General features: G+C 32.2%; 1 protein-coding gene across 1 annotated transcript in view; it reads left to right on the top strand.

The window, feature by feature from the left end:
- CNBD1 (cyclic nucleotide binding domain containing 1) overlaps window positions 1-22,578 on the top strand; it is a 345,001-nt gene extending 322,423 nt beyond the window's left edge. The window contains exon 12 of the mRNA XM_045560473.1: window positions 22,462-22,578. Within this exon, the coding sequence (XP_045416429.1) occupies window positions 22,462-22,578 (117 nt within the window). The remainder of the gene's footprint in view (window positions 1-22,461) is intronic.
- The last annotated feature ends 308 nt before the right edge of the window (window positions 22,579-22,886 follow it).

The raw sequence follows: 22,886 nt of genomic DNA, 5'->3' as shown, positions 1-22,886 counted from the left end.
TTGAGATTACCATGCCAAAATCCACAGGTAATAATGCCCCCATTCTTTCAAAAGAATAAACACATGTAATGAATATGAAAAAATATATATTTATTAAGAATTGCATGAGATGTCTAAGGTACAAATAATAGTGTAGTAATTTTTACTGCATATTTCTATGTTAAAGATGATAGTGTAAGTGCCAAGTGTGTAGCTTCTCCTGCCACACATGGTTTTTGGTTAGACATTTTGAACAGGGAAATGAAAATTTAATTGAAAATATGAGAATATTGATTGAAATAAAGAAGGATGCTCAGAATAGAGAAATGAGATGGATTATATTATACCCATCATCAATATTTTATTTAGAAAGTATAAATGTATTCATTGTCCCAGATCACAGATGAAAGTCATGTGATATTTGATTTCAAATCAGTATAAGACAACATTTTATAAAGCCAAAGAGGCTCTATAAGCAATGACCCGTGCTTACCTGTGAAGTAGTTACACCCCATCCTTTGGAAGTGTTCAACTAACATTGGAATGTCATGTGTCAGGACCATTAAAGAGGAAACTCCAACACTATGGTGCTAGAGTAAATTATGTTTAAGATTGGGTTTCAAAGATTCCATACTATTTTTCTAAATGCTTCTGTACAAACACCAGCATCAAAAGTCATGTGTCTTTGTTCCATGCTGGAGTAATTTTTTAAAAAGCTAGTTGGTGTTTTGCTTTTGCTAAAGAAAAGATTCTGTTGTATTTTGTTAAATATTTTTTTTTCTCTTTCTCTGTCTCTCCTTGTCCATCTCTTTCTGCCTGTCTTTCTCTCATTCATTAACAATACTCTAGATGAAATTCTTTCTTAAATTATAAAAATAGTACCATAAAAATTTATTGTTATTTATGAATTTTTAATGTCATGTTCCAAAAAGTTGTGGGTTCTTGAATGCTTTGTTTAGATTATAAGAATGTACCTTCCTATGATTATATTTCACTAAAAAGTTATCATACATTTTAAAAAAGTGTACATGCAATTACTATTTTCTTTCTTTTCCTCTAGGTGCCTAATTTTTTCAGAGACAATATTAATATTTGGTGATAGATTTGAGAGTGTAGGTGATTATTGGCATACTTTAAATAGAAAGAAATATAATTTGTCAACTAATATTTACTTAAGGATAGAATCTTCAGCATCTTCAGCTACAGATTAGTTCATAGATTCTCTATTTATAACTGCACTAAAATTAGATGGTTTCTTAAGGGTTATTTAAATAAAAATTGGAAAAAATACATGTTGTATGAAAATGTCTATGTAAAGAACTACTTATAACAAAATCTGAATAAAGCTATTTCAATGTCATCTACCAAAAAAAGATAGATTTGTTACTTTAAGATCTCAATGTTTATTAGAATGTCTCTATTATTTTTTCAATGACATGTTTCTGCTTTGCAAAACAACTCAGTGTTTAACATGAACTTTGCAAAATTTTATTGGCATTTATCTCTATCTATTTTCCTTCTTTATGATTAACCATAAGCTATCCTTGCAGTTGACAAAGATCTAGAAGCAATGCTGTAACATAGACTAGCTACTTGCTCATCAAAATCTTTTTATTTTTCTCCTCGAGACGCAGATCAATTACATTTTCCATATTTCCTTGCAGTTTTCAGATTCCTCCACTACAGTTATTCATTCTCCGTCTTCTTTTGTCTAAGTCTGAATGTACAGGATCTGGAGGAGTCTTCTGGAATGGAGGAGCTATTAGACAAAAAAGGCTTGGATCCCTGAATGACTGAAAAACATAGGTCCAAGAATGACTATGCAAAGCAGGATCATGATTAAAATAAGAATGTATATTTATATTTGTCTATAGGTGCACAAAGAAATTTCAAAAAGTAATTCTGGAAGTCAAACAAGAGATAAGAATAGTAGTTAAGTTGTAGGTATAGAAATGGAATAAAATGGGGTTGAAAGACAAGAGGGAGATTTTTATTTATTACCTCTTAATAAAGTTTAGATTTAAAACCATGTTGACAAATAATCTATGAAAAAATAAACTGAAAATTTTATAGAATAAATAGACCAATTGAATAAGAAAAGTCTAAAAGAGTTTTAAAAGAATAATGATCCCCAAAGATGCCCATGCCTTAATTCTCTGAACCTGGAAATATGTTAAATTATATGGCAAAAGGGACTTTGTAAATGTAATTAAAATTATGGACTTTGTATGGGAAGATATCTAGATGGGCCCCATATAATTTTATGAGTCCTTAAAAGTGGAGAACATTTCCCTGCGGTCAGAAAGAGATATACCTATGGGTGAAAGATCTGGCTTTGAAGATCGAGGAAGGATGACACAGTCAATGAATGTGAGTGACCTCTAGAAAATGGAAAAGGCAAGGAAATGGATTCTCCCTTCAAGCCTCCAAAAAGGAATGCAACCTTGCCCACACCTTGATTTTAGTTCAGTGAGATCCACGTTGGACTTGTAGCCTACAGAATTGTAAGGTAATAATTTTTGTGTTATGTCACTAAGTTTATGGTAACTTATTAGCAGTAATAAAAAAGTAATGCAGTAAAATGGTATCAAGCTTGTAGAAAGCAAAAATAGGAAACAGACTTGTATCTGTATGCAACAGATAGAAATGAAAAATTTAAAACCAGTTTTCTAATTGTAACAAATATATTGTTTTTTGATGCCTTTTAAAATATTGAATTCTTCAGTTGTACCTGTAATTTCAGCATTCATTTTAAGTGATTGACAACATGCTGACTGATCAACCTAATAAGCAACATAGATGCTTTATTTAGTAAAATATTAAAAACAAATAGTCATCATCAATTGAATGGAAGAATCCATAGTGATATATAAGTATTCATCTAATGGGGTATCATAAAGCCCTGAAATTGAAAGAACTTAGCTTTGGACAACAGCAGAATATCACAAGCATGATATTGAGAGAAAGAAGCTAGACATGAAAGTGGTTGTATAAATCCATGCATATGAAGTTCAAAACAGGCTAAACTGTTGCTTATAGATGCATTTTTACATGGTAGAACTACAAAGACAAGGAAGGAAATGATGATTGTTAATATTAAACCAGTAGGTTTCTTTGGGAAGATGGGAACTGTGATTGGGGATAAGAATACCCTGGGCTCTAGGATCCTGGCAATAGTTGCTATGTAACAGTTAATTAAATTCTATATTTTTGTATCATGCTTCTTTTCTGTTTGTCTTATATTTGACTATTAAAAGGCTGAAAAAAACTTCAAAAGCCTAAAGAATACCAGAATATGTTAACATAGGCTATTTTGGGTGAGATCTAATCTTTTTGAGATATGTTTCCATATTTTATTTTAAACCTTCCCAAAAATAAAGATTTTTAAAAAATTCCATATTCTTGTTACCTACAATTTTGACTATAACTTATTTTTATGACCTAAATGTTAAATTTTAGCCAGTGTAGCAAAAGGTTTTTGAATGCACTGGCGTCAGCAGGATGCAGGTAGAAAGCATCTTCATTCTTACCCCATCACCTCTCAAAAGTCAAGTTTTTGAAGTATTTTTAATTGTCACCAGATGAGATCTCAGGTATATTAGTAATTTTTACAGTTCTTTTCACTTTAGTAATTCCAAGTCCTTTATGTCTTTCAATAAAGTTTCAAACATTCATCCAATGTAAACATTCTTTGTCCCCTTAGCTCAGGGATGCCTCAGACTAGAAAAACTGCAAACAGTGCTGGTATTACATGGTGATATTATGAATAACAAACTCCAATAATTTCTGCAATCTAAACTAAATGTAAAAATTCCTTTGGAAAAAGAAGTTACTTATCAAACCTGAAAATCTAAATAATTCTACATGTTATAGAAATTAAACTTGCAATAAAAAACTGTCCTACAAAGTAAACTCCAGGCCCAGATAGTTTCACCAGTGAATTCGACCACATATCTAAGGAAGACATAATACCAATAATGTACAGTCGTTCAGAAAATACAGAAGGTGGGAATATATCACATATTTTATGAAGTCAGCATTACCCCAATTCTATTCCTAAAAATAGCATTACAAGAAAGGAAAATTACAAATGTCCCTCTTGAACATACATAAAAATCCTTAACAAGGTATTAGGAGTTCAAATCTAGCTATCATCAAAAAGATGATACATAATGATCACGTGTAGTTTTTACAAGAAGTGCAAGGTTTGTGCAACATTGGAAACCAATTAATATAATTCACTGCATTAACAGAATAAAGGAGAAAAGTCATATGAACATCTCAATACATGCAAGAAAAAAAAGAACATACTTTTTGACAAAAACCCTCAGAAAACTAAGACATGAAAAAAAATTTCAATCAATAAATGATATCTATATAAAATTTTGACCTAGATTATACTTAATGTTGACACTCCTTTCCCCTAAGGTCAGGCAATCATCTTACTGCTTCTATTCAACACTACTAGAAACCAAGACAGCACAAAAAGACAAGAAAAATTAATAAATGAAAGGCATTAATATTGTAAATGAAGTAAAATTGTCTTTATTTCCAGACAACACAATTGTATATGTACAATACTCAGTGGTATCTACAAAATACTACTATAATGATACTATGAGATAATGTATAAAAATTAATTGTATTTAGATATATTAGCAAAGTACAACTGGCAGAAAATTGAGATACCATTTAGAGTAGTGTCAGAAAACATAAAATAGTTAGAATTAAACCTAAAACAAGATGTGTAAAACTTCATAATAAATCTAAAAGAAGAGCCATAAAATCATTACATTAAAAAGTAGAAAACATTACTACATAAACTTATAGGCATTGAAATAAATGAGAGATATACGATGTTCATGGATTGGCAGACTCAATAATTTTCAAGATGTTCATTCTTCCAAGTTTATTTATAAATTCAAAGGAATCTCTATCAATTTTTTCAGAAATCATTAAGCTATATTAAAATTTAAGTGGAAAGACAAAAGATCTATAATAAATAGCAAGAAAAAGAATCTTGAAAAAGAACAAAGCTGGAGTACTTACCCTTGATTTCAAGACTTAACAACAAAGTTGCAATGATCAACAAAATGTCATATTGACATAAAAAAGAATAGGTCAACAGAACATTGAATTCTGCAATAGAGTTCAGAAATAGACTCATATATGTTGTCAATAGATTTTTGTGCAAGATTACAGTCAGTTCAAAGAAGAAAGAATAAACCTTTATAATTAGACATTTCTATGGAAAATGAACTTTAAGTTCTGCTTCACTCTATACAGAAAAGAAAAATTCAAGGTAGATCAAACATTTAAGCATAAATCTCAGAACCATAAAGATTCTAGAGTAAAACACAGCAAAATATATTTATGACCTTGGTGTGAGCAAATACTTCTTAGGAAAAAAAGTCACTGATATAAAATTTTCTAAAATGATAAACTCAATACCTATTCATCAAAAGACATAACTAATAAATCAACAGGAAATCCATAGACTGGGAAAATATGCACAGTACATCAATATGAATAAAGATGTGTATGCAGAATATGTAAAGTACTACTACTATCATCAATAATAAGATGAAATACCCAATTACCAAATGGGAAAAGGACTTGAACAGACAACTCAAAAAGGAAGGTACAAGAATGGCCAGTAAACACATGGAAAAGTCTTCAATAATCTTAACCTTTAGGGAAATCTGATATAAAACCACAGTTAGATACCATTTCATATTCTCTACAAAGGCTAAAATTTAAAGGTGAGAAAAGGAAAATATAACTGAATATTTTTGTATAAAAAACCCCACAATCCCTATGTTTACTTTATTCATAAATAATAATTCATTACAGATCAAAAACGCATAAAATACAGAACTGTAAAGCTTCTTGAAATAAACATAGAATATCTTCATGACTTTGGTGTCATAGAGCAACTGGCACTACTATACACTGCTGGTGTCAGTGTAAAATTACCCAATGATCTCGGAGAAATCTTTGACCATTTTCTCTAAGGTTATACCTAAATTTACCCTATGATCCAGCATTTTCACTTCTAAGTATTTAACTCAAGAGTAAAAAGAAGTGAACCCACAAAAAATTTAAAAAAAAATGTTCATAGCAGTTTAAGTTCTAATAATAATTGAAAAATATCCATCAATAGGAAAATTGATCAACAAAGTGTAGTTCATTAACACAATCCAATACTACTTGCCAGTGAAAGGTAACAAACTGGTACATGTAACAACACAAAAAACCTTACTGATATTATGCTAAGAAAATAAAACTGGAAACATCAAAGGACATAGTATATGATTTCAATTAGTAAATAGTCAAAACTAACCTATGATCATAGAAGTCAGAAAGTGATTGACTTTGTGAAAAGGGTTTGCCTAAAAAAGGTTATAGGAGAACTTGCCAAAGTGATAGAGAGGTTCTTTAACTTGTTTGGGATAAGAGCAACACATATGTATAATAAAAGTCAATGTTGATCAAACATAAAATATAAGAAAAGTATATTTTTTATTGTATGCACTTTATGCTTCAATTAAAAATCATGTTGACTGAAACATCACTTAGGGGCTAGAATAGCACCTTAATTTAGTTGAATGATGTTTATCGCTTGTCTATCAAATGCAGGGTACTGTGGTACTGATTAGGTCAGGATGCATCTCCTCCAAATAAGAGAGAGAGAAAGAGGAAGGAGAGAAGGAGGAGGGGAGGGAGGAGAAAAATGCCTTGGTCTATGTCCTCTTTCATTTTGTCAACAAATATTTATGGAGCATCGACCATCTCCTATATTCTAGGAACTAGAAATAGATTGGTAAAACAGTCAAGTGACTCATTACTTTCACCAAGTTTATAGTGGGGAGAAAAATAAGTGTAGAATGTCAACTATTCTGCTTGAATTGAACAAGAAAAGTCTACACTGAGAAGACGGCATTTGAGTATGCCCAAAATGAAAAATGGAGGAAGCCACTGGAATTTTGGGGAAAATAGATAAGTTTAAGAATTTATTTTGATGGATTAGATAAATAATTTTCACATATTACAATCCTTTGCTTATTTTGTTCTTTTGTGTAGAAATTATATGAAAATAAAAGAACTAATTACAGTTTGAAAATTCTAGGGTATCATTACTTTTATCTGAAAAAAAATAGTTTTGGCACAGTGCAGAGCTTGGAATGTGGGAGGATATCATTATCTAATACATGAATGAAATTCTACTCTTACAAAACCAAATGATGCTACTTGGAAATCCTCCGTGTGCTGGTCAGCATTTCTAACACATGTGAGAAGATCTAGGATTTCCACTCCCTGCATATGTTTAGTGTGTCACCCTCGACATCTGCTAATGTTGAACATCTGTTTTTTGTTTTCCCTGAAAGATGTTTCATTTGGACTGCCAAAAAGAGAATGGGGTTATTAGTTATTCTACAATGTGAAGTTATCCAGCAGATTATCCTTGTATGAGGAATAATAATGTCAGAAAAGCCATATCCACTACAATTAATCCTAAAGTTCCCTTCACAATGAGAGTCATTACAGGCATGATTTCAAAAGAAATCGCTAAGCTATCACAAGTCTCCAAGAAAAAAAAAAGTAGTTTTATATAGTACACCTAGGAATCATTGTAAACCGGTGTTTTCTGAACACTAGAGTAAAAACATAAGTAATGAACAAGGTAAGATACTTATGTGTCTGTTGAATTATGCAATGTTTAAATTATGTTTAGTGTCATTTCAGTTCATTCATACTTGCTGAAAATGAATAAAACATGTGACATAGCCACCATCAATTTATTTGATTTTTAAATTAGTTAGCACAAATTACTGTCCAATGTTGAACAACTAAAAACTTACTACTATGTTATGTGAAAGACTGTATTTTAGAAGGAAAATAAGTTGTTGTACGTTATATGTCTTTTATAGTTTTATTATATGTGACAATGTATGAAACTAAAATCACTATCATTTGAGTTATTTTGATCATCCATAGTCTATAAGGTACTCTGATACATTTTGATATTAATAGCTGGAATACTAAGTAGTACACTCCTTTTTCTGCTTAAGCAGTTTGTATATTTATGTATTTAATCAGGTTCTTCGAAAACATGTAAAATGTAGTAGAAGCATAATCATGTCCTTCTAAAATGTAAAGTTTCCTTTAACATTTGATAACTAAAGCTCTGTGAGAAATTATTGTAGGTAGATGTTGAGTTTTAATTTTTGTATAAATATTATGTAAATATTTAATATGTGTGTAGACATGTTTACTCATGTTCACAATCTGAATTTCAAAGCAACAAAACAAAAAGGATGATATACACAGAAAAAATGGAATAATGATCTTAGCATTACACAGCACTATAGAGATCATGTTGGTCAAACCTTTATTATAAAAATGGGGCACAGGTTTAATTTCACCCTCTGTTTCTTACTTGTTTTCTGTTTTATAAAATGGTAGTTTTATTAAGATGCAAGAGTGCCGGGGAAGACTCAGTGTGTGTGTTTTCTTGGGGGGAGGGTGTTGCATCTTGCTTTATATAAGTATAAGTAAATTATTTATATATATGATAATTATTAATTGTAAGTACTAATGAAACAATATTTTCAGACTTGGTTTATCTTTGAAAGTCTGACTTTATTGCTCACATCTGATGAATTACTCAAATAAGTTACCTCATTTTTTTTTTTTCACAAAGTGACAATTCAATTATTTTCCAGCTGCCCTCAACTATACATGTTCCAGGTTTGCTTTGATTGTAAATTTAGTGGTTGAAACCACAGTAAGGAATACTAAATACTTGAAAGAAACTGACTCATTTGATCAAACTAATCTCATATTCCTTTGTAGGAGGAGGTCAAAAATAAATATTTGCAAAAGGAACAACACAAGGAATGGAAACGATTCAAGGTATAATATATGTACTGACAATACACATAGGATAACTATTTATCCTTTCCTTATAGTAGAATATATTAAATTAGCAATAACTTCAGACAGTATGAATATTAAAGGAAATTAAATTATTGTAATGAATGGATGCTAAAGAAAATATTTTTACTGAAAATATATTCTTTAGTTCTTTACAGCTTAATACAGTATTGAAAGAGCCATATAAAGCAAATTTGGAGTAACACCATTTTTTTCCTCCAAATTTAGATGGAAGAATATGCATTTAACTACCGACAGACAATATGCTAAGACATTTATATATGTTGTCTCATTTAACTCCTGTAACACCGATTATTGCTTTTCTTATTTTATAGACAAGGACACCAAGGGCTGGAGAAATTAAGAAACTTGTTCAAGTAAAACAGATAGTTAATAGTTGACATAACTGCTAAGAATCCAAGTTGTGTTTGTCCAATTTCAGCTACAGTGAGGTTTTTTTTTTTTTTTTTGTGCTATTTTATGGTGCTTTCTTGTGGAGCTATAGAATGCAATTAGCAAGTGAGGATGAAACTGTATTTTGTGATATGTGCGTCAAACAAACAAAAAAAAAAAGAATGACTATGGTGATTTTCACACTGCTCTACGATTAATCCAGATTTTTGGCACTTTGAAAATTTGGCTGCCAGAATCTTCATTGCTATTATCATTATCATCCTCATCACTTCTTCACCATAATTTATCCAATACCTTCTATAACATACGCAGAATGGTTAAAACCCTTTAAAGATCTCATTTGTGTGCATCTTTAAATGTATTGAGAAAGAAAACAGGGATAACTTGGAGATTTTAACACAGCTGAGAAACAGTCTCTAATGTACATAGGAAATACATAAGGAGTACAAAACAAAGATCTAAGGCAGTGTACTGTCTTTTAAAATTGTAACCTCTATTTCTCTGATGAACACAGTAGGTTAATGTGGTATGAGACACCACAAGACCCATAGAAATTAAAAATGGCAGGCAGAGATTTTAAATAGGGCCTTTTATTTTTTTAACAAAGATAGTCCAATAGACTCTTCAGATAAATAGAAGAAAGGGTAAAGGTTTTTCAAACATCTCAAACTTGACTCTGGGTCTGGGACAACAAAGTGCTGCACATTTTTAGTGTCATTTTATGCCCCTTATGTATTTCCTCCCTTTGTGTTGTAGGTGTGTAGGGTAAGGTACAGACACTGACCTGCTTAGTAAGAGCGAGTGTGGCAGAGAAACTTTCCAAACATTGATTTCTGTTTAGCGAAAAACAGTGGAACAATGAGTGGGATGAATTCCCATGTTAAAGCACTACTTCCCATAACCATCTGCAATGATGCAAACTTTGGCAGAGTGGTAGTCTGCTCTTGCCTTGATAAATTTCTAATTCTGTGTTCCTGGTGAGCCAATTCTTGGGAGTTTGTATATATTCTTGTCAGTCAAGAGCACTGCTTTGGCTTTTATCTGGGATCTGAATTTTTCCAGATATTATTATAATGTACTAAAATATTAAGCCTAAGTCTATTTTAAAATATATAAGTATTTTTCCTTTTAAATTCTAGTTCTTTTTCAAATAAAATTTCCTTTTTTTAACTCCTATACATCAAATTAAATAAATAAATTAAATATTTTAATACTTTCCCATTTTTCTTAAGAAGTCAAAATCTCATTTTTTAATTGCATGCAATTTTGTAATAATTTTGCCCCTAGTAACCTCTCCTGCCCTACTGAATTTCTTTCAGTTCCCTAAAAGGCCACTCTCTCTCTTACCTGAGACACCTTTACCTGAACAGATTTGTAATTGCTTACTGTCAGCTTCGCTACTGGACTGTAATTTCAATAAGGAAGACATAGTGATGGGAACATTGCCTGTCACATGATAAAAACTTAATGTTTATGTTGAGTGAATGAATGAACCACATACATATCATCAGTAGATGCTATTACTACTGAAGTAGCCTAGAATAAATGTGCCACAACTTTGTTGATGTTACCCCAAATCTCTGTGGGAGGAGGTCCCCTGGCAAATCTGGGAGCTTAAGATTCTTCTTTCATTCAAGCTGCTGTTTCTTTAATGATGTTCCGCTGTCAGACACAGTGTTATCACATGTTTACAAAATGATTCAGGGAGCTTCTAGCAAGTTATATCAGACTCTCAGATTTATTAGAATAATTATGAGAGCAAGTATTAAAGAGCAATTCACAGATTTGTACCTGAAGATTGGTGCTCTTATTCTAAGTGCTAAGCTCTAGATTATTTGCCAACTGTAAGTTCATCTGCCGCAGGAATTCTTGTTAAAGATGTCTTGTTACCTGCTGTTTGATGATTGCTTCTGGCAGGACATCCGTTCTAAAGCCAAGGAGTTGTCATGGAAGTCAACTCTGATTTCTTTTCTTCCTATAGTGTATCCATTAGGGAATATTGGAACACCTAGACATTTAGAAAAAAACTCTGTTAGAGTGAGCACATCAGATTTCATCATTTGTAAATATTATACATTGCACTAAGAAGAAGAGATTGTGAGCTTTCATGTTCATACTTTCTAGCCTAGCAGTCTTAAGCATTATAATTACTCTACAGTTGTTTTCTAATTGATTGATAAAAACTGGAACTAAGAAAAAAATAATTGGAAAGAATATGGAAAAACTATACGTTTGTACACAGTGGTGTGTTAATCAATATTTAACAAACTGCTCTCCCCAAACCCCTGTATTTACAGCATTTGCCAGTTTTCATGGTGTAAACATTCCCATCATAGTAAATTTCAGGTTCCCAGCATGACGTCGTTGTACGTGTAGTTGGGAAGATAGGCACACAGCTCTCATGGGATGTGAGCCAGCTTCAGGACACCACTGGTTTCTGTGAGTTTATGCACTTACACAAACTTGATTTACCAGCCAGGCCCAGGAAACTGTGACTTTCAATTTAAACCATCCAGAGAAGAAAGGAAGTGACAGGGAGATGGGAAGCCATTCCACTGGGATGTGAGCGGGTAGAGTTAGGAGAGGTGGGATAACCACTTAGCACTACTATGGAAGATTAAGTAAAAGACGTAATTTGTTGGGAGGGATACCATTTCTTAGTATTGCTAGCAATAACTAAAACTTTTCCTGGATTTATCATATAATCTTTCTATGTATTATTGCTAGTTGTTCTAAATTAACTTTCTAGTGAGCAATGTTTAATATCTGTGCTTCTTGTTTATTTTATTCATTGAGACACTGTATATCCAGCAGACTCGCCACCTGGTGCCCTGCCATTCCTGTCTCTAGTCAAACCCCTTTGCTATGCTGAGTAAGTTTGAACTTCTCAATCAAACATGTAGCTTTTTTTACTTCATTTCCCTCCCAAGGTTTTGCCTTTGTGACAATTCCATTCAGTTTAGTTTTCCTACCTTTCCAGCACAAATTCTGTTTTGGCTCAGCTATTTGTATATTCTTCGACTGCTCTTAACCAGTTTTGGATCCTAGTCTTGCTTCAAGCCACAACAGGCACCATGCTCTGTGAAAGATTCCCTGATTGCACCTCACTTCCATTGATTATCTTCTCTTAATGAACACATGCGGTCTGTAATTTACACTTAGGAACCTGGTTACGTACTGACCTGTTATTTCCTAAAGTTTTATACCTATGTCTCTTTTTCTCTTTTTAAATATACTTTAAGATACTTGTGAACAGAGATCATACAAACTAGAATAGCCCTGAACACATAGGGAAACAAAATAGCTACTTAATGTTAACTTGAATACAGAACTGGAAAAAGAATAGCTTGAAAAATAAATGTTTTTCTAATATTTGTTTATCAAGTTTTGGTTTCATAACCTTAAAATATTTGAATTATTTTAATGATTTGAACTAAAAATTGATGGTATGATATTAATAATAGTTACAATCTATATATTTTACTCATTTATTTTCATAATATGAATTTTTTGTTTTGTTAATCTAATCATCTTGTAATGAAATATTAAGGTATTATGAATTAGAGTAGAATTGTGAATCAGAGTAGAAATCCATTTTAGTATAAAAAGAGCTGAAGTAATAAAAGCACTAGAAAACATGAGAATGAAGTTACTTTTCAAAATATCTGAAGTAATCACTGCATGGTAACTTTCAAACTGTAAGAAATGTTTAATATAAATATTCAATAGATTGCAGAATTAAATGTACAAATCATGGATTCAGCTCTTGTCCATACCTATAATTTCCTCATTGGTTAAATGGTTTTATGAATTTAGGAAAAAGTGGTCCAATGGGCATACTAAGTGACTAATGATATTTGTTATAATGTAGTAGGTTTATTTTAATAAATCTTTACACTTACTTAATAAGTATATTAAATTAATATATTAATATTAACTACTTGTTACTTTCAAAAAGAAACAGAATGGACCCAATTATCATATATCTCCAGACTGTGCCACAAAAGCACAACTCAAATAACCCTGCAAAAATACCCATAGAGAAAGCACATCAAAAACTCTCACTCACTCACGTTATAGCCTATGTAAATTATTTCTTATCCATAAATCCAGAGCTAAAATCACATAATTCTATGGAAAAAACAATTTTGAATAAATATAAAATGCCCAAATGCCATAGATGAACATATATTTTTTATTATTGACAGGCTTATATTGGCATTCACACCAGTCTTCAGCCCTAATATAATGCCTCTACTATATCCTTTTAAGTGTAAGAAGAATGAAATTAAATATCTTTTAGCCTTCTCTTTTCTAGGCTATATTTCACTAGTTCCTTCAGTTTCCCTCATAAATTTTATTTTTCTCTTCTTTAATTATGTTATTTCTCTCTGCTGGACCCTCAGTTATTAACATGAGACCAATAAATTAAATTTCACTTGTTTTGCCTAAATCTCTATGTACCACGTTATTACATTAATTGACCTAATGCCTCAGGCTAGCCTCCACGACTGAAATAGAATATATTATTGAGAAGTGAAAACATTTTTATTTTGTTCATTAGACCAACTATTGGTTGACCTTTTTTATCATGAAATTTACATTTGCTTGATCCTCCCACTGAGATTATTATGAAAAGAAATATTAATTATGAATCCCCTAAACTGTATCTATAGCTTTCAAATGGATAATTGAAGCTTTTTTCCATGTCTCTCATCTTTTTATGAACATTGTCCCAGGGTTGAACTTGCCTTTCTGTTTGTCTCCTTCTCTGAATTTTAGGAATTTAGGCTCCTCGAAGTACAGAGGCGTGTACAGTATCAAGCACAGAAATGATGTATAGGCAGGCCTTCAGTAAGCATGAGCTAAATGATGAATGTGGATAAATGTATGGATAATTCAAAATATACAGAGAGAATAAAACAGTGGTTACCATGGGTGGAGGTGGGAGTGTTGGAAATGCAGAGATGTAGACCCAAGGACACAAAGTTACAGATACATAGAAAAAAATAAGTGTAGAGACTTCATGCACAACATGAGGACAATAGTTAATACAATCTATATCGCATTTGGGATTTTTGTTAATAAGTACACTTTAGCCTCTCGTCACAAGAATAAAAGTAACTATGTGATACAGTAGATATTTTAATTTAGTTCAATATACTAACCGTTTTGTTATCTATTAGTGTCCCATAACATCATGTTGTAAACCTCAAATATACATAATGAAATTTATTTTTTAGAAAATGACTCATTATATCCTGAAATGTAAACAGAAGAACAACTTTCATATAATTTACTAATATTTTATGGAGACTATGTTTTGTCCAGTTAAGTAATCAAGGGTAAACTTAACAAAATAGTTCCTTTTTTTATAGATTTTCTGGGTCTCTCTAATGGGAGATACAAAAATTATAAAATTAATGTATGCATGAACAAGTGTATTATAATATTCTGGGACATGCTTTAATGGTTCTGTAAAAGAAAAGAACTAGGTATATGAGATGGAATAATGAGTTCATCTAACATGTTTTTCTTTGAATTATCTAAATTTGCTTTACTGTCTTGCTTAAGACTAAACCTAGAAAAACAAGCACCACATGTACTCACCATCAAATTGGTATTAACTGATCAACACTTAAGTGCATATACAGTAGTAACATTCATCGGGTGTCGGGCAGATGGGAGCAGGGAGGAGGGCATGGGTATATACACACCTAATGGGTGCGGTGCACACCGTCTGGGGATGGACACGCTTGAAACTCTATCCTGGGTGGGGCAAAGGCAATATACATAAGTTAAACATTTGTACCCCCGTAATATGCTGAAATAAAAAAAATGTAAAAAAAGAAAAAAAGACTAAACCTAGAATACTTAGCTATTTTTAGATAATTTTGTAATTTTTGATGCCATTTTATTTAGCACTTCTGATAATCCTTTTTATTTCTCTTTTCATTTGTGTGTATGAGTGTACATATATATCAGGTCAGCTAAGTTATTCATAGAGATAGTTGGGCATAAAAACTCTAACCTTGGAAAAATAATTCTAGATTCTCATATTCAACTATTTTTAACAGATTAAAATATCCTTTAATTCAGCACATTATTTGAGATGTGCTTACTAAGAGCTAACTATATATGAGAAATTTTTCTAGTTTTACTTCTTTTTTTATAATGCATCATTTTGTAAATGTGGAAGTTTCTAGCTATTGCACAGCTTTTTCTTTCAGAGCTATAATTTTTTTATGTATCAACATATGATGTTTCTCTCACAGAGTAGTAACATTATATAATTCAAAGTACTGTAATCTAAAGGAAGCAGTTGTAATTTCTTTATTTTTCTCTTCCTGAAAGAAATTTTAATATTAATGTACATTATAAATAGTAATGTCTTATCTTGAATATGTAAGTGAACATAATGAATGTATTTATGCTTCTTCCTTCATTGTAAAACCTCGGACTTTTTTCTTTAAGGCAAAGGCTTATTTGACTTCTGAAATCAAATCTTGTCTCCAGAAATACAGGGGACATTTCTATAACTCAGTATTCTTAAGCTCAACAAACTTTCATACTCCCCAATATAAATATACAAGGATTTCCTCAGACCAGGTATAATTCAAGAGTTGTTTAAAACAGTCATTAATGATATAGCATCTGTCTACATTGTACATGGGTCAATTGCATTCATTATATGCAAAGGACTAATGTACATTTATCTGTGGTAGAAGGAAGAAATATTCTGGGATGTGAGTCAGAGCAGTAGAACAGAAAAGCTAAATCAGTTACAGCTAGAGGGTAATGTCATATGAAATCGAGAGTGTGTCGTTACTGTAAGTTGAAGTCAGAAGCCAGGATATCAAGCCCCAATGGGGAAGAAAACCTTGAAGTCCTTGTAGTGAGGCAATGTTCTGGGGTTTGTTGCTTGTCTGGTTGTTTAGTGTGAATTTAGAAATTCAAGCCTGACATAGAGTATGAGGGAAAAATTGGCACGTGATTCTATATAGCAGGTTCAACACGGAGAAGGCTAAGCCAGGCCACAAATGGAATCTCTTAATAGGCACAACTTGCAGTTTAGAATTCAAGACGTACACCCCAAGCAAAAGGTGGCGATGATGTTTGGTCTCTGTGACTCACAATAATTTCTCAAGAACCAGAACAGGCAAGTGAGTTCATAGAATAGCACTCACACGCTATGCACGTCAATAAGAAAGACTTCCTGATCTCATCCTTGTGTTGTAACAAGATACCCATGCAGGCGATAAAAGTCACAAGGTTGCTTTACAGAGTGAGGGTTTTGCATAGACTGGGTATTGCAGCAGGAGGCTAAATCTGCTGGATAATCTTTAAATTTCCAATAAGTTTTATAATAATCTTATTTATATATGTAAAAAAGGTATATGAAGGATTCATAAACATCTATTAAAGAAAATGTATATATGGGCATATAGGGAGAAGCAAATCTATAGCTATAACTATATTATGCACACATTCAGGATGAATTATTTTTGTTCTGAGTACTATGCATTTATGGGTACATTTGCCTTGTATATTTCAAAGACCAAAAAAAAAAAAATAAGCTAAGTTTGTAAATAAACTATTTAATTTTCTGAATATGAAAGTCATTTGCCAGTTAATGACCACTGGTTTTCCCATCTTTGGTTACATGAACTTATTGTTATTCTTGAGAATCCAAATCCAACAACTGCCTTGCTTTCTTGCCTTACTGCAGGTGAAACTTGTCTTCATAGCTGGCCTACTTTTCTAATGCTGGGATTGCCCATTCCTCAACTGCTGCTTTTGATAAAAGCTGTAATCGTCTGGGAAATATGAGGACAGTTTCTGGAGAGAGCTGAGCCCTTCTGAGAATGAATTATCTGGTGGGCCAAGTTCTGTCATCAGAAACTCACAGGCAATTCACACTGGAATAAGTGTCTGAGGGTGTGGAAACATGTGGACGGATTTTTACCCTTTGTGTTTACTTGGCAGTCTGTGTCCTTGCCACTCATGGCATTGTTTTATAACAATGACATCTTCTTACAGGATTCGCATGGCTAGGTTTTTAATAGAAAAACCTGCTGGTTTTCATAAGACTTGGGAAGGAAAGGATGGATAGGGAGGCTGTTATAAAGTTTTTGTTCATTTTCAAACTAAGCAATAAATTGAAAAGGCCCTGTGTCCAATATAAACCACAGATGAAGAAGTGCTGAAAAGTGTTCAAATTAATTTTCCAGTGCAACGGAAAAAAATACAAGTGCTGTAATATCAGCTTCTGCAGTTTCCCTTTCTGCTCTGGAGGAGCCCTCCCCCCCTGCCCCGCTTCTCTCTCTAATGATATACTTTAATTTGCTGCCCACTAAGACTCATTAATTCCAAGTCCTTTCTCAGCTTTGTTGCCAAACACATTCATATTTTCTAGCTAAAGAAAAACACAGTAAGAGAGAATGAGGTTCTGACACATGCTGCAACAAGGTTGAACCTTGAAGGCATTCTGCTAAGTGAAATAAGCCAGACACAAAAGGACAGATATTGCATGATTCCACTTACATGAGGTACCCGCAATAGCCAAATTCTGTCTTAGATTCACAGAGACAGAAGGTAAAATTATGGTTGCCCAGGATTAGGTGGAGGGAGCAGAATGGGGAGTTATTATTTAACGAGTACAGAGTTTCAGTTGGGATGATGAAAAAGTTCTGGAGATGGATGGTGGTGATAGTTACACAACAATGTGAACGTACTTGATGCCACTGAACTGCATATTTAAAAAAGGTTAAAATGGTTATGTGTATTTAACTACATTGAGAAGAAGAGAGAGAGAGAGAGAGGGAGAGAATATGAATGTGACTGGGCATAGGATAAGTGAATACATTTTAGACCATATCCTAATATCCTAATTTTGAGAAGGATTTTTTTTCCATTTCCTCTGTCTTCAATAATGAAAACGTAATGGCCTAAACTAAATAAGTAGTAAATCCCTATAATTCCAAGTCTAACACCACCAACAAATCAGCAAAACGTAACTTTGACTATCCTTAAATTTTTAATAAATGTATATCTAACAAAGTAAATAAGTAAGAATAAAAAGTATAAACTAAATGTCACTCACATCCAATTTTACAGTTCCCAGCAACATTGTGTTTGTAATGGGAGTTTTTTTTATTTTTTTGCATATTGGGACATTTTATTTATTTATTTATTTATTTAATTCAGGATATTATGGGGGTCTAAACATTTTGGTTACATGTAATGGGACTTTAATGGGAGAATATTTACAATTAATCCAGAGAAGAAGAAGATATAGAGAATGGTTTCTTGTAGTTAGTAAGAGATGAAAGAAAGGGGTATTAAAGAGCTTTTTACAAAATTTGTTTTCCCAAACTGTATAAAGATTTTATTAACGAATTATTATTAGTTGTTTTAATTATGGTGATAGAATTGTTGTTTGGTTAAAAAAGAGAGATGCTTGTGTTTTAGAGATGCACGCTAAAGTATTTATGGATGAAATGTATGATATGTTTTGCTCTGGAATAATCCAGGGTGGTCAAATGCTGATAATGGTTGAAGCTGGATAATGGATACATAGAAGTTCATTAAACTCTCCTCTCTACTTTTGTATACACTTGAATTTTACTGTAATTAAGATGAATACATTTAACGTTTTAAATTAATCTCTTCATAGTAATTCAGCTTTATTCTGCAAGTTTCCAGGAGGCACCTTCATTGTTCAGTCCTAAACATTTTTTTTCATTTCCATTGTAATTTCCTCCTTTTTTAAAAATTCAGAATATTACGGAGGTACAAATGTTTTGGTTACATGGATTGCTTTTGTACTGCTTGAGACACAGTTATAAGTGTGCCGATCACCCAGATAGTGCCCGTTACGTATGATTTCACCCATCCCTGCCTTCCCTCTCCCACCTGTTTGATTTCCATTGAGTTTTACTTCCTATTGTGCACATGAGGGCTGTTCGGTTAGTTCCAATTTAATAATGAATACATGTGATGTTTGTTTTTCCATTCTTGCAATACTTCACTTAGGAGAATGGTCTTCAGTTCCATCCAGACTGTTACAAAAGTTATTAATTCATTTTTTATGGCTGAGTAGTACTCCATTGTATACATATGCCACATTTTATTAATTCACTCATGGGTTGATGGACACTTGGGTTGTTTCCGCATCTTTGCAATTTTGACTTGTGCTGCAGTAAACGTGAGTACAAGTGTCTTTTTGATGAAATGATTTTTTTTCTTTTGGGTAAATACCCAGTAGTGGGATTGCTGGATCAAATGTTTCAAAAGGAATTGGAGTTTTATATGTTCCACAAGAAAAGGGCCCCTTGCCAGCTCCCTCTGAATGGTCACTGTGATAGCACACTCCAGAAAATAACTGTGTGGTGCACAGGAAGAAAATGGAGCACAGACAATGGTGTCTTACAAGTGATAGAGTCGTCCAGGGATAGGAGAGGAGTGGGCTCAAAACAGAGGATGTCACCAGTGACAATGCAGAAAGACCACATGTTCCTCTTCGAAGGCTTAAATTGCATTAGATACATGACATTGACACTATTATGAATGGAATGGAAGTGACATTCAACAGTGATTAAATTCAATTCCCTGTACATCCAGAGAGTGAAATTTTGGAATACATTAAATTTAATTGACAAAAATAAAAGTAGTGTTTCTTTTTTATATTCTATGGAAGAGTAAATTTTAGGACTACTGAATAAGGTTACTTTTTCCTGAAGAATTGTTATTATGCTATATATTACCATCAATGATATCTAACTATACTTTGATAAGTAGACTTATTTTATTAAGAAATGGGAATCATGAAATTTGTAGAATATCTTTTTTAACTTGTCTGTGAAGTCAGAATTATGTTTGGTGCTTAAGGGCAGTAACTTCTATTAAATTAGTGTTCTTCTTATTTTTCTTCTATCCTTTTACCTGGCTTTACTGGTCTTCCTTGCTTTTAGTGTATCTTTTATTATAAGTTATCTCCAATCATTTTTGCAAATAGAGCGATATAAATAAACAGCTAGCTTATATAAAGAAGTTTGACACTTGCTATTTTTGTTGGCGTCTGCTTCTGAATCCATGATTCATAGTCTCCATATTTACAGTTTTCTCTGACATTCAGCTATTCTTTTGGTCAATATATTTATCTGTGTTTTATTTCCAGTCATTGTTATCAGATTGTAAATTCTGTGGGCTTTTTGAGCTATCTACTTAAATAGGATTATGCTATATCTAGAGCTTTTATCTTATGGTAGCATGAAAAGGAGAAAGGAGACCAAATTGGATTCAAATCTGTTCTTTACCACTGTTGAGCTGTGTGACTTAACATCTTCAAGCCTTAATTTGGGATTTTCAATCTATGGAATGCGAGTTCTTTATGTCCCATATGTTCAGATTTCAATGAAACAACTTTTATGTGTATATCATATATCTCTTTATAAGGAATCTATATATTAATGATGCTTTTTACTTTCAATGTTTATAGAAAAATTAAATGTATCCTCAACTATTCGGATATTATTTTTAAGTATATACTTACCACAGAGATTCATTATGTGTGTTTGTTTTTAATTAGTACTGTTTTAATTATCCAAGTTTTATGAAAAGGGTTAACAAATATAATATGTAATATGTAATTTTTTTCTTTGTACCACTGGAATTGAAAACAATCTAATGGTAGGATAAGTGGGAATAAAAGTATATCAATCCTTCAAATGAAGAAACGTGGTCTATGAATTAAATTCATATACTGTACAAAATAGAATAAGCTTATTGAACTAAAAACAAAAACAAAAAAAATTATGCTGTAACAATAGGTACCATATTCATTTTCTGAAGCTTGATATAGTTTCAGCTTAACTTTATTATCTTTCAAATTAAATTAATGTTAACTTGAATATAATTGACTTCATAGTTGTTATACGAACATTTCTTTTAATAGTTGCAAGATATTTCTGTGCCAATAATTAAAATCTAATTATATTACCATATATTTAAGTTACATTGTAATGTAATTATTCACATCAACTCTTGGAGTCAGCACGGTTTTTTATTAAAAACTGCCGTAGTGTCCTCATCTAAAAATTGATCAAATACTATGTTTCAGGGTATTTGTGAAGGTTAAATGAGATATTCAGCAATCAACACAAACTCATTTCTTTTGCTTGTCTATAAACTCATTTACTCCCTGTGGCTTTTATTTCATTCTCTGCTTTTGTAAGTAAAGTCAACATAAAGAAAATCAAGTATAGAATAAGATATGTTTTTAAAATATTAACGTAATTCTACAGCTTAAGCTAAATTTTGCCATGCTACAAATGACCCCCAAACCCTCAGCGACTTTCAGCAACAAAGGTTCATTTCTACCTTGCTCATCCAACATAGGCTGACTGCATGTCTGCATCATGCCATGCCCCCGGGTATGGCTCTAAGTGGAAGAAGAGACTGGCAGTGCAGAGAGCACCGAAATGCTCCTAAATCTTCTTAGATATGGCAGATCTCATGTCTCCTCTCCCTGCATTTACCAACGCAAGTTAGCTGGTCATTCCCAGCACCAATGGGGCAGGGAAGTCTAAGCCTCTTCTAAGTCAGGGCACCATAGGGATGTACCCATATGTGTGGTCCCAAAGAGAGGCATCAAATGTTTAAATGATAATACAAGTTACTCCAGTAATTGTAAGAGTTTATCATCCTGGCAAATGAGAAAAATAAGGCAAATAATTTCTTATCTGCTTGATATCAGTAACAGGAGATAAACTAAATAGCATATACAAAGAGTTTAAGGATCTCAGAAAAAAGCATGCTTTATAAATTAGATGTTATATTACAGTTACTCCCCACATACTTGTTTTTAGAACTTGAAAATGGATTTCATTGAGAAATGGTTTATAGATATGAACATTGAAATTGTTTTATTTAATAAAAATCATATAGAAATTATTTTAATATTTTTCTATATATTGTGCTTAGGTGAATATTCTATCCTTAGAAGTTGTAAGATTTTTGTTTTTGTTGTCATATTTGTTTTTATATGGAATACAGGCTGTTAATGCTCTTATCAGCTTTAAAGTTTAGGTATGATAGGATTAATTATTTTGAACATTTCTTTCTTTCTAGGATCAGACTCTAAAAAGGTCCCTGTATTATAATGGCATTATTCCAGGAATTGGAAAATGGAACCACTACTGGACCAGCATTCCCAGGAACCTCAAGGATACTCTAGTTGATTATTAAAGTTACTAGCTCATAAGAAACTGGGAATTTCAGTGTGGATTATTGAGGTGGTTTTTTGTTTGTTTGTTTATTTGTTTCTGGGTTTGTGTTGTTTTTTTTTTCTTTGAAATCACCACAAGAGTCTACCAAAAGTCTACCAAATTACCTTACACTTCTGTTTTTATTCCAGCATACCTATTAATTTATTCATATAATCAATTCTTATATTATTTATTTTGGACAACTAAATTTTCTTTCTATTCATGTTTTTCTTTTCTTTTTTAAGATATATGTTCTCAGTGTGTTTCCCAGGCTGGACTTGAACACCT

This window comes from Lemur catta, chromosome 9, assembly GCF_020740605.2.
Source record: "Lemur catta isolate mLemCat1 chromosome 9, mLemCat1.pri, whole genome shotgun sequence".
Classification (NCBI taxonomy): Eukaryota; Metazoa; Chordata; class Mammalia; order Primates; family Lemuridae; genus Lemur; species Lemur catta.
The sequence above is the reverse complement of the archived record's forward strand: the minus strand, read 5'-3'. Positions and strand labels throughout refer to the sequence as shown.